The sequence below is a fragment of the Stegostoma tigrinum genome, chromosome 5 (genome assembly GCF_030684315.1).
Source record: "Stegostoma tigrinum isolate sSteTig4 chromosome 5, sSteTig4.hap1, whole genome shotgun sequence".
Lineage (NCBI taxonomy): Eukaryota > Metazoa > Chordata > Chondrichthyes > Orectolobiformes > Stegostomatidae > Stegostoma > Stegostoma tigrinum.
The window spans coordinates 13068851-13081278 of NC_081358.1; the positions used below are offsets into that span (position 1 = coordinate 13068851).

Consider the following 12428-nt stretch of genomic DNA (forward strand, 5'->3'; position numbering starts at 1 on the left):
CACATTGTATTATCTTATTATAGTGGTTTGATATAGGATGTTTAGGAACTTGTATCTTCTCCAAATTTTCCAAAGACAGTCGATTTTTTAAAAAAAATCTAAATTTAAGCACAGACTGCATTGTTTGGGTTGCTTCTAGTCAGAGAACCTCACAACGCGAAACAAAAGAAACGTGGCATTGGGCGAGGAAATCGGATTGTCTGGTTTCCTTCATAAATCAGAATAATATCTTTATGTTTCCTACCGCCTACCAGAGATGTCTAGCAGTAGTTCCCACCCCGTCAGATTAGACCACCAAAGGTTGAACAAAAAGCGACCACTACCACCCTCCCAGACTTTGTACTTTTATAGTCTTGTTGTTATTCATTATCAATAACAAAGCTATCCAAGAATAAAAGGAAAATTGTTCTATTGTATTATAACCCAGGAGTTAAAGAACAGTGCAAAAGGGCCAATGTTTGAGTGTGGCTTGCTTACGTTCAGACACTTAGATTTTGAAGTCAGAATCCCTGGGCATAAATAAACTAACTGTTTCGCACTTAACCTTTTTTTGTAAGCTATTTGTTTTAGCACTTCTTCACTGCAACATGAATCATCTGGCGAAACAGCAGGTAGGCAAACCAATCTCAAGCTTCTATTAACTCTGGCTCTGTAACTAATCGTTTGGAGCCTTTATTTTTCTTTCGCCCTCCTTTTCTTTCCATCTGCTTTCATTTCAGCGTTTTCACTTGAGATTGTGGTTTAACTCAGGAATGCATGACGTCGAGAATCCTAAACGCAAACTGATATCTTATCATTTACTGACTACAGTTTAAAAGAGTACATCATTGACTGCACACATTTGAGACATCCAGTTGACGTGAAAAAGCGTTTAATTTCTGTTTTGATTTATTTTGCTGAAGGTAAATTCAGCGAACTGTTAATAAGCTTCTTTCTTCTAATGTCCTCTTATTCTGCGTTCTGAAATTACCATTGAAACGTGGTTCTACTTATGGTAGTGGCCCTAGTTGTTGTGCAGGAAAGGTATCTTCCGACGGAAGGCAATAGTGCAGAACCTAATCCAATTCTAACTTGACACCCACATAATTAAAAAATGGAGACTCCGCCTTTTTTTTATCCTTATACACAGTTTGGTGATCGGGTGCGGTTTCTTTCTGCGAAGGGCCATTAACCTTTGGAACGAGGCGTTCTGTGATTAGTATATCTCCTATATCAAGCTGCAACTTGTTTTGATCGTTTTCAAGGTCGGAGAGCAACGTTCCAGAGTTTTTTTTCACCTGAGTTAACCTTTTCTTCGCTGTTCCAGGAGATGGTGAAGTTGGTGGTAGATGGGCAGCACTGATTTTAAAAAAAGTTAATCAATTGCAAAGTTAATCAACCCTTTCTGAGGAAGAGTCTAGGCCCGAAACGACAGCTTTTGTGCTCCTAAGATGTTGCATGGCCTGCTGTGTTCATCCAGCTTCACACTTTATTATCTTAATCAATTGCAACCTGACTGGTGGATCAACAGCTGTTTTACTGTCATTTTCGTATGCACCTTCCCGTTGATAAAAACTCATTCAACAGAGATTAGGGATTAAATCTTCCACGTATTCATTTGGATATAAATTGCCCTGCATCTTTCGAATGCTGAAAATATAGCTGAGTTGACTCAATAATTCAAAGCAGTCTTGAATTTGTCACAGTTTTACAGCCATTTTCTTCTTGATTTAACACATTATAATCGGACTTCAAATATGAAATAATGCAGATCATCCTATTAACTCAGACTGTATGGGATTGGAATACCTCATTCCTAACCTGGATTGAACTCACAAATTTCATTCACGTTTAGATTTAACAGCTGTTGGTGAAGTTTAACCCGTTCTGGGTCGTCTGCATAAGAAGTGAGGATCGATGGAGTGCAGCTGTGGAAACACGTCAAGGCGGATGCGTTCCCATGCACATAGCAGAGCTTAGAATAAAAAAGAACAGACATTCTCTCCCCTCAAAAATTAAACAAGTAGATACGGGAAGAGTTTTGATTTGTAACGGAATTAGACTGGCTAACTAATGGAACATGAAGGGGCAGAAACAATTAGCCCTATTCCGCTTCCTGATATTGAAAATAGGATCCAAATAAGCAGCAAAACACGCAGAGGTAGCTGAGCCAGTCGTTCTGCGGTGAAAGCTGAATGAGTTTAGCATTCGCACCATCGTCCCCTCCATTCTGCAACTAGCACTCACTTCCCCAAGCATGGGCTTCCCCCCGAACACCCGAATCTAGGCCCCACCCACTCACGGTCCCATTGGGCGCAGCGGGTGTGTGAGGAAGTGACGCAGCCCAATGGCCCTGCTCCGACTCTGGCGGGGATGAGCGGCTGTATGTCCGTCCATCCATCCATCCGGGGGTTGCATTGACAATGAACACCGGGTCCAGGCGGCGGTGCCGGAGCAGCTCACACACGGCGTTCGGCGGCGCCGGCAGGAACCGGCCGTAAAGGTGCCGTAGCTCGTCATTCAACCGACGACCTCCCACCTACCCACACCCCCTCCTTCCATCGCCAAACCCGCAAAGACACGGAACAACGGGTCCCTCCTCTTGTTTGTTTTTTCCCTGTCTGGGTCGGCTGAAAGGAGCGGCGCCTTCGATCTGCTGCACCTTCTCCGGTGCAGTCCCGTGGATTTGCGGGAGGAAAAGGGTGGGCGGGGGCGGCTGCAGTTTCAAAGGGCGAGGCGGGGGGTGGGCGCTGGTGGTGGTAGGGGAGGGGTGAAGAGGTTTGCTGTTGCTGCGGCGGCGGTTGGAGTTGGAACGCCGGGATTCCAGAACGCGCCGGTCCCGCATTCTGGTGGCTGGCGCGCGGCGGACCGTTAGTGCCGGGAGGACCCCGCCGCTGGGAGGAGGGGGAGGAGGAGGAGGAGGAGGCGGCGGCGGCCGCCGCTGCTGCTGCATCTTTCAATGCCACGCCGTAGTAGTCGTCGTCCTGGTGGGGGGAGCTGGTTAGTGGGGAGGGAGGGGGGGTTGGAGTGAAGGGGAAAAAAAAAGACCGGGAGGGCATAATAAATCGCCCACATGCGCTGGAATAACAGGATCTGGGAAAAGAAGAAGAAAAAGGTGTTGAAGTTTTTTCATTCAGTGCGGGGCTCTGTGGCTGGAGGAAGATGGCGGACTGGAGGTGATCGCCGAGGCTCAGCTTCTGATTTGGTCTCTTCTCCCGGTTCTCCTCCCCCAGTGCGGCCAGACTTCTGCGATCGGACACATGCAGGCCAAAAAACGCTACCTTCTGCTGTCAGCCGGCGCCGGTCTGCTGTTGCTCATCTACCTGGCGGGAGTGCGGATCGGGCGGCTGTCCGCAGCGAGGAGGCAGAACCGACGGTGGGCTGCGGCCGATGGCTCCCCGTCGGCTCCCGACCGCTGGCCTGAGTGGTCCAACTCGTTGCAGGGTTTCTCGGTCGGGGACCAGCCCGAGAATGAGGAGTTCAGTCAACGCGGCTCTCCCCGGCACAAGAGGGAGATTAATACCAGCGTGTACAAGGGTAAGAAGTGCCGCATGGACTCTTGCTTTGACTTTTCTCTGTGTCACAAAAACGGTTTCAAAGTCTACGTCTACCCGCAGCAGAAAGGGGAGAAAACGTCCGAGAGTTACCAAAACATCCTGGCAGCCATCGAAAACTCCAAGTTCTATACCTCGGACCCGAGACAGGCTTGTCTCTTCGTGCTAAGTTTGGACACTTTAGATCGCGATCAGCTTTCGCCTCAGTACGTACATAACCTAAAAACTAAAGTTCAGAGTCTATACTTGTGGAACAATGGCAGGAACCATTTGATTTTTAATCTCTATTCGGGAACTTGGCCCGATTACACGGAAGACCTGGGCTTCGATATCGGCCAGGCGATGTTAGCTAAAGCCAGCATCAGTACTGAAAATTTCAGGAGCAATTTTGACGTTTCCATACCACTCTTTTCTAAAGAGCACCCAAGGACCGGAGGAGAAAAGGGTTATATGCTTTTCAACAACATCCCTCCTATGAGAAAGTACTTACTGGTATTTAAAGGGAAAAGGTATTTGACTGGCATTGGCTCTGATACCAGGAATGCCTTATATCATGTCCATAATGCAGAGGATATTGTCCTCTTAACGACCTGTAAACATGGAAAAGACTGGCAGAAACATAAAGATGCCCGCTGTGACAAAGACAACAGTGAATATGAAAGGTAAATATTAATTTTAGAAAAACAATTGCTTCATCCATGGAAAAGGTAGGTACGGGTTTAATGACTGAGTAGTAGGTCCACGTCACATTTCCATTTGTTGGTAGAGGAATCATGTTGGGAATGAGCTGCTTTGACAGTAGGAAAAACACCATCTTAATAAAAGTCATACAATATGTTTTGTGCCCTACAGTAGAAGGTTTCCTTTCAAATTTATGGTAGATTTTGTTGTGATATGGAGTTCTAGCTTTACTGTGATATTGGGAAGGTATGAGGCCTCACGAGCATTGGTATGACTGTTGTCTGGTGTTTTTGTGTGGTGGGATGACAAGTGTACATAAACGATCAGTTTCTTACAGGTCAGTGAACTGCTTGCCTAATCATGGTACAGCATGATGTAAAGTTTAAAACACAGTTTTGCTTGTGTTATCTGTGAACTGGAATTTTTGAGTTTTATTGATAGTTCAGAAGTGAAGCATGGGCAGTAGTCTTTTTTAAAAAAAGTTTCTAATTGAGCTATATTTCATTGTTTTGTTTTCAAACAAAATATCTCTCTGGCCAATTCATACAAAAATGATTTTCTTTCCACTTGGTAATGATTCTTATTTTTTGCCAACCTGTTCAGTTTTGAAAGGACCTATGAGAATTTTTTTAATGCTTTCAAGATTTTTGGCCTTCTCTGAAGGCAATTAAACTGGTAAGTACAGTTAGGATTCTGGTGCATCTTTTGTGGAAGATGGAATATCGTCAGATGAGCTCTCGGGGAAAACATTTTGGAAATAGTGTTTTTGCTTAATTGTTTTGAGATGTTAATTTTCTTTATCTTTTTAATGAAAAATTGTTTCTTGAAGCTCTTGTTGCTTTTACACTTTCCTGTAGTCATGGGGCTTTTGTTGATCACAATTTAGCCAAGGGGTGTCAGGAATGCTTTGCATTACATTCTCCCAGTCACTGCATGCGAATGACTCTAAACCTGAAGAGAAGCTGGCAATCTGCAGTTTCTAAACACCTTGCGTATCCAATAAGAAATTTCACAAAAGATGTAATATTTTATTTTTCTCCTGACCTACATTTTAATAGAAGTTCTAATTGGCTTTATCAGCTTTTTCCTGGATAGCAAATGTTCAAGTTGGAAAGAATTGATGGATAATTTCCCTAATGTTTCAAAAGTGAGTGCAATATGATTGCTTGAAGTTCTGCTGTTATTTTGTATATAGATTTGTTACCATGGAAATACTAACCCCTCCCACTTGTAAATTGGAAGCATTGTATTCAAACATTTTGCAATACTTTTTCAGATTTCTGACAAAGATTTAAAGGGTTAAGCATTTTGCTTGTGCAATCTGTAAATGGCTAATGGAATTGAATGTGTTCTGTTTGATCTTTTATTGCCTTGTTTTAATATTATATTTGTAAAGTTTATATCGGCTGCTATTGCAGACATATTGCCATGTGTCATATAGCCAGTTTGAAGTCATAAAAATATAAAAGGCTTTTGCTGAGTGTGGGCTATATTTCTGAATTAAAGTCGATATTGGCATGTGAAGAGCAGTCTAGACTGTCTCCTCCTTGCATAATCCTATTAGAGGCACATGGATTCTTGAACAAAGTGGATTCTAGTACTACTATTTGTGTGAAATTTTATGAAATTAAAATCTATAAATACATGAATTTCATCTGTAACAAAGCTTTATTACTTTACATCTAAATAGTTTAACTTGATTCATAAATATTATTGCCAGCGTTTCATCTCCTGATATTCCTGAGAAAGGAGATTGTGCGCATAGTGTTGGAATGTTTTGTATACTTAAATTACTTAACAGCATGCTCAAAATGCATTAGTGTTGTGTACTGCTAGAAGTACTTTCATTAAAATGAAAATCCCATCTGTACCCTCAACTGAATGTTGATACGTCCTATGGCGTATATCAAACAGTAACAGTGGAATTATTGCAGTGTGACTAAAAGACCTTGCTTAATCATTTATATCATTGTTCTAGGAATCTTGTGTGCATGATTTAGTTGCTGTGCTAAGTTGCGTTATAATGTTAGGCTGGGATTTCCCCCTGTATAGAATGGTGAGGGATGATTTTGAGGTTTATACAATCATGAGGGACGTAGGTGAATAACCATGATCTTTTCCCCAGGGTAGGATAGACCAAAACTATAGGTAAAATCCCCTAGGTTTTTAAGGTGAGAGGGGAAAGATTTAAAAGGGCTCTAAGGGGTAACTTTTTCATGCAGAGGGTGGTGTGTATGGAACAAGTTACCAGAGAAAGTGATAGAGGTGAATACAATTAGAACACTTAAAAGATATTTGGATGGGTGTATGGGTAGGAAAGGTTTAGAGGGATATGGGCCAAACTCCGGAAAATGGAACTAGTTCAGAGATAATGGGAACTGCAGATGCTGGAGAATCCGAGATAAAGTGTGGAGCTGAATGAACACAGCAGGCCAAGCAGCATCTTAGGAGCACAAAAGCTAATGTTTCAGACCTAGACCTTTCATCAGAAAAGGGGGATGGGGAGAGGGTTCTGGAATAGATAGGGAGAGAGGGGGAGGCAGATCGAAGATGGATAGAGGAGAAGATATTGGGTCTCTTGCAGTGCCACAACGATGCCACCCGAAGGTTGCAGGAACAGCAACTCATATTCCGCTTAGGAACCCTGCAGCCCAATGCTATCAAGGTGGATTTCACCAGCTTTAAAATCTCCCCTCCCCCGCCACTGCATCCCAAAACCAGTCCAGCTCGTCCCCGCCTCTCTAACCTGTCCTTCCTCTCACCTATCCCCCCCTCCCACCTCAAGCCGCACCTCCATTTCCTACCTTCTAACCTCATCCCGCCCCCTTGACTTGTCCGTCCTTTCCAGACTGACCTATCCCCTCCCCACCTACACTCACCTCTACAGGCTCCGTTCCCGCCCCTTTACCTTGTCTGTCTCCTGTCCATCAATCTTCTCCACTATTCGTCTTCGATCCACCTCCCCCTCTCTCCTTATTTATTTCAGAACCCTTTCCCCATCCCCCTTTTCTGATGAAGGGTCTAGGCCTGAAACTTCAGTTTTTGTGCTCCTAAGATGCTGCTTGGCCTGCTGTGTTCATCCAGCTCCACATGTTGGAACTTGTTCAGTTGTAGACAATCTGGGTGTTATGGGTGAGTTGGGCCGAAGGCCGTGTTTCCATGCTGTTTGACTCTATGACTACCTTCATTGATTGTGAAACACTTTAGAACACACGTGGTGAGCAAAGCTGTATCATAAATGCAAGTCCTTTATTTCTGATATATGAAGGAGGACCTCTACAGTAGATCACTGTGAATTTAGACCTCCCTACTTTATGGCGTGTTCCTTTCATAAGGAGCATGTGTGATAAATGCTGAATTATGAGGTGCTTCTTAGGTGGTGTTATAATAGAACAATTGTTTATTCTAGTACAAGTATGACATTGAGGGCCTGGTTGCAAATTCTCTTGCTTGTTCTTTTCATGTAAAAACGACAGCTTATTTGTATTCGCTTTCCTACTTTCACTATGCTTTTTATTTTTATGGGTGCCTCTGGAAATAAAAACCAGCATTATTCTTATGATTTTGTCTTGAATCGTTATGTATGTGTTTAATTACAGTGGTGATCTTCTCAGCGTGATATACATATTCTTTCCATACCAAAATGTATATGTTCCTTTGTAACAACCATTGTAATCCATCAATCCTATTCTGACAGTTTTCCTGTTGTTTCATTTAAAACAGTTTTTAAAAAATTGTAGATAAGTACAATAATATGGGCCATATAATAAAAAATGAAGTTTCCATACTGGTTCAATAATTAATCCACAAACATTTAGGTATTCTGCAGAATGTGTTTATGACAGATACTCTGCAACTGATCCAGATTTGAAGTTAAAATTGAGACAGTTGATCAGAGTTTTTGCCTGTCACACACAGTTATAAACTTGCATTTTGATTGAAAAGTACATTAATGGAAACCCAGAGAGTTTACCTAAAGCTTTGTCAAGAAAAGAAAGGAGCTGTGTGTTCATTACACGTGAAGTTGAATGTGTATAAAATTTCAGTTATGGAAGTAATGGAAAGGCTAAGTATTGTATGGGGTTGTCAATGGCTTCAACTTAGGTAAATTTCTACTTCTTGAGTATTATAGGGAAATGTAGTTCAAATCGAAGGAGCTTGCTGACACTGGGCTTCTTTGCTGCATTTATACTTCATTCACCAGTCTCAGATGGAATATAGGCTACAGCCAGGCAGTAGCTCCATTTAGACTGCATGACTTAAATTGTCCAAGGGAAATTTTTGCATGTGTGGTTATATATGTGCAGTGCTCCTCTACGACGGTCAAAGCTTGAATGCTTGGAGGGGCAATATTTTTGCGTTTTTCGGGCTCATAGAAATTTGCTCGTGCATTTCCTTTTGAATCCTTATTCTATACACTGAAAAGTTGACATATCTTCAAATTACAAACTGTTTCAATTTGCCAGAAACTTTCAATAGAACAGCCTCTTAAAACTTTGGAACTTCACCATCTTTCCTTTGTGATCAAATTTGCAATCTATGCTCCCAGTTATAAAAGTGTAATGCATATCTTGTCTCAGATTTTTTTAATACAAGGGAGTAAGTGTCCTGGAGCTACTTTGCAGAATGCATTGACAGTTTTTGCCACCTCAGCTTGTATAAATTTAAGTCAAGGATTTTGATCTTTTTAGAAACATGACGCCAAGTTCCAAACGTGCACATTTTGGAATGAACCTTGAACTGAGAGATGAAGCTAACTTAATGAGTAGTTGCATTATACGTTGACTTCTACAGTGTATTTGGGAATCACTGTCTGAACTATGTCATAAAATTTTATTGGAAAAGCACATTATACTTGTAAAACTGGTGATTAGTAACAGAGTACACAACTTCAGTTTCCTTATCTGGAATTGTTTGATCCAGAATAATAAAATATATGCAGTTTTTTAAATGACATCTCATTTTGTTTTAGTTGTACTTCCAAACACACAACAAATTTTATGATCCCAGCTGATTGAAATATTGGACAAGTCAGATTCCAGAGTGAAACCCAGCTTGATTCAGCGTAAGATTTTGGCTGCGTTTACTGACAGGCGGAGCATGCGTGCTATTCCCCATGTGTATTAATAGATGAGGGCATGTAAAAGACTGAGCAAGGAACAGGGTGAGGGGAGACCCCCATGCTTCTCATTCTCTCTCACTGCTTTGAGTGTCCTCAATCGAATGTGAACATATGCAATTGCCCACAGTTATGTGTGTCAGCAGACACTGCTTAATTTTTATTTTCCTTTTTTCTTTTAATGTGATTGTCAGCCATTGGCAACCTCTTATGAATAGGTGCAATTTTCTTTTAATAAAAGAATGCAAAAGTTTATTATTCTTGAAAGCAAAACATTTTGCTAGGCTACACAACTATTTGAAATGGTCATAAGGTTTCAGAGTAAGTTTGCAGCTCAGCTTGTGAATGTTTACAGTTGGTTGGCTCACTGAGCTAGTTTGTTGTTTCTCAGATGTTTCGTTACCATGCTGGGTAACATCATCGCTGCAGCCTCCAATGAAGCACCGTTCTGTTTTCCTGTTTGTTATTTAAAGTCTGGAGTCTGTTGAGCTAGATTACCTCACTTCTGATATTCCTTCAGAGTGGAGTGTATATGGGGTCGAGCTCTGTGTTTATTGGTGGCTTTCTTTGTGGAGTACCTTGCTTCTAGGAATTCCTGTGCTTGTCTCTGCTTAGCTTGTCCTAGTTGGATTGGTGGTTCTCTTTATCCATGTGGATAGAGATGAGTATTGGACATGTCTTTTTGTAGCCGATTGATGTTCGTGTATCCAAAATAATTTCCTTCCTGTTTGTTCGATTATAGTGTTTGTCACAGTCTCTGCAGGGAATCTTGTCTATGACATTGGTCCTGTCCGTAGTGGGTCTTTGGTTTGGGTGAACAGTTGTCATAGGGTTGATGTGGGTTTGTATGCTACTCTGCCCAGTGGTTGTAGGAGTTGTTCCTCGAGCTTTGAGGAAGTGACAAAGTTGATAGATGAGGGAAGGGCTGTAGATGCCATATACATGGACTTCAATAAGATGTTTGATAAGGTTCCCTATGGTAGGCTGATGTAGAAAGTGAAGTAGCATAGGGTCCAGGGTGTACTAGGTAAATGGATAGAGAACTGGCTGGGCAACAGGAGATGGGGAGTTGTAGTGGAAGGGAGTTTCTCAAAATGGAGAACTGTGACCAGTGGCGACCCACAGGGATCCATATTGGGACCACTGTTGTTTGTGAAATACATAATTTATCTGGAAGAAGGTATAGATGGTCTGATTAGCAAGCTTGCAGATGACACTAAGATTGGAGTAGCAGATAGGGAAGAGGACTGTCGGAGAATGCAGAAGAATATAGATTGGAGAGTTGGGCAGAGAAATGGCAGATGGAGTTCAATCCAGGCAATTGCTAGGTGATACATGTTGGCAGATCCAATTCAAGAGCGAAATGTACGGTAATTGGAAAAGCCCTGGGGAAAATTACACAGATCTGGGTGTTCAGGTCCATTGTACCCTGAAGGTGGTAACACAGGTGGATAGAGTGGTTAAGAAGTCATATGGCATGCCTTCATTCGTCAGATGGGACATTGAGTTGGCAGGTCATGTTACAGTTGTATAAGACTTTGGTTTGACCACATTTGGAATACTGCGTACAGTTCTGGTTGCCGCATTACCAAAAGGATGTGGATGATCTGGAGATGGTGCAGAGGAGGTTCACCATGTTGCCAGGTGTGGAGGGCATTAACTATGAAGAAAGGTTGAGTAGATTAGGATTATTTACATTAGAAAGATGGAAGTTGAGTGGGAGGGGAGGGTACCTGATTGAGGTCTACAAAATCATGAGAGGTATAGACAGGGTGGGTACCAAGAAGCTTTTCTCCCCCCAGAGTGGGGACTCAATTCCTAGGGGGTCACAATTTCAAGGTGAGAGGGGAAAAGTTGAAGGGGGATATGCGTGGAAAGTTCTTTATGCGTAGAGTGGTGGAAGCCTGGAAAGGAAAGCGGTAGAGGCGGGCACGATAGCGTCATTTAAGATATACCTAGATAGATATATGAATGGGCAGGGAGCAGAGGGATACAGATCCTTGGAAAATAAGCGACTGGTTTAGGTAGAGTTTCTGGATCAGCGCAGGCTTGAAGGGCCAGTTCCTGTGCTGTATTTTCTTTATTCTTTCTTTTGTTCTTTGAGTCATGTGGTCAGTTCAGGTGTGTTCCTGATGTAAGGAAGCATGATGAGTCTGTAGGGGCATGTAGTATCTTCCAGGTATCGTTCCTGTAATAGGCGTCTTCTGACCCAGTTTTTCGGGCATCCATTGTATCTGAATACCTGGAAGAGGTACTCTTTTTGGCAAAGCTCTGTGCTGCTTCAGTGTCTTGGAAATGGTCATATTACAAAAATAAGTAGAAATACTTAACCTTTTTCCCATATAACAACAAAAGCTATTTGGCGTATCTTTAATCAGATGGATCAACTATGAGATGGCTGCAGCGATATTGCAGTGTGATGTGGATTGGCTGAATAAGTGGGCAAATGCGTGGCAGGTGTTGTATAAAGTGAATAAATATAAGGTTAACAAAGTGTGGAGCTGGATGAACACAGCAGGCCAAGCAGTGCTGTTTGGCTTGCTGTGTTCATCCAGCTCCACACTGTTATCTCGGATTCTCCAGCATCTGCAGTTCCCATTATCTCTAAATATAAGGTTATCCACTTCAGTAGAGGTAAAAAGATAGGAAGGCATATTCTTACTTGAATGGCTGTAAGTTTAGAGAGGGGAGTGTTCAACAAGAGCTGGGTGTCATTGAAGACCAGCTGCTGAAATAAGTGCATGGGTGCAGCAAGGAATACAGTAGGCAAACTATATTTTGCCCTTCACAGTGTTAGGGTTTAAATATACTAACAAGGATGTCTTGTTGCGGTTATGCCGTACATTGGTGAGGCCACACCTGGAATAGTGTGTGCAGTTTTGGTCTCCTAATCTCTCTCTTTCAAACACACAGAATCTCCACAGTGTGGGAAAAAGGTCATTTGGCCCAACAAGTTCACAGAAACCCTCTGAACAGCATCCCACCCTTACCCATCTCCCTACCCTTTCCCTATAACCCATACATTAGCCATGGCTAATGCACCTAACCTAAACATCCCTGAATGCTATGGGCAATTTATCTTGGCCAGTCCAACT

At 42.4% G+C, this 12428-nt stretch overlaps 1 protein-coding gene across 1 annotated transcript in view; it reads left to right on the forward strand.

Moving 5' to 3' along the window:
- Positions 1-2307: 2307 nt before the first annotated feature.
- Positions 2308-12428, forward strand: part of ext1b (exostosin glycosyltransferase 1b) — a 174403-nt gene continuing 164282 nt past the window's right edge. The window contains exons 1-2 of the mRNA XM_048528949.2: positions 2308-2482; positions 3213-4195. Of these exons, the coding sequence (XP_048384906.1) occupies positions 3240-4195 (956 nt within the window). The 5' untranslated portion in view covers positions 2308-2482; positions 3213-3239. The remainder of the gene's footprint in view (positions 2483-3212; positions 4196-12428) is intronic.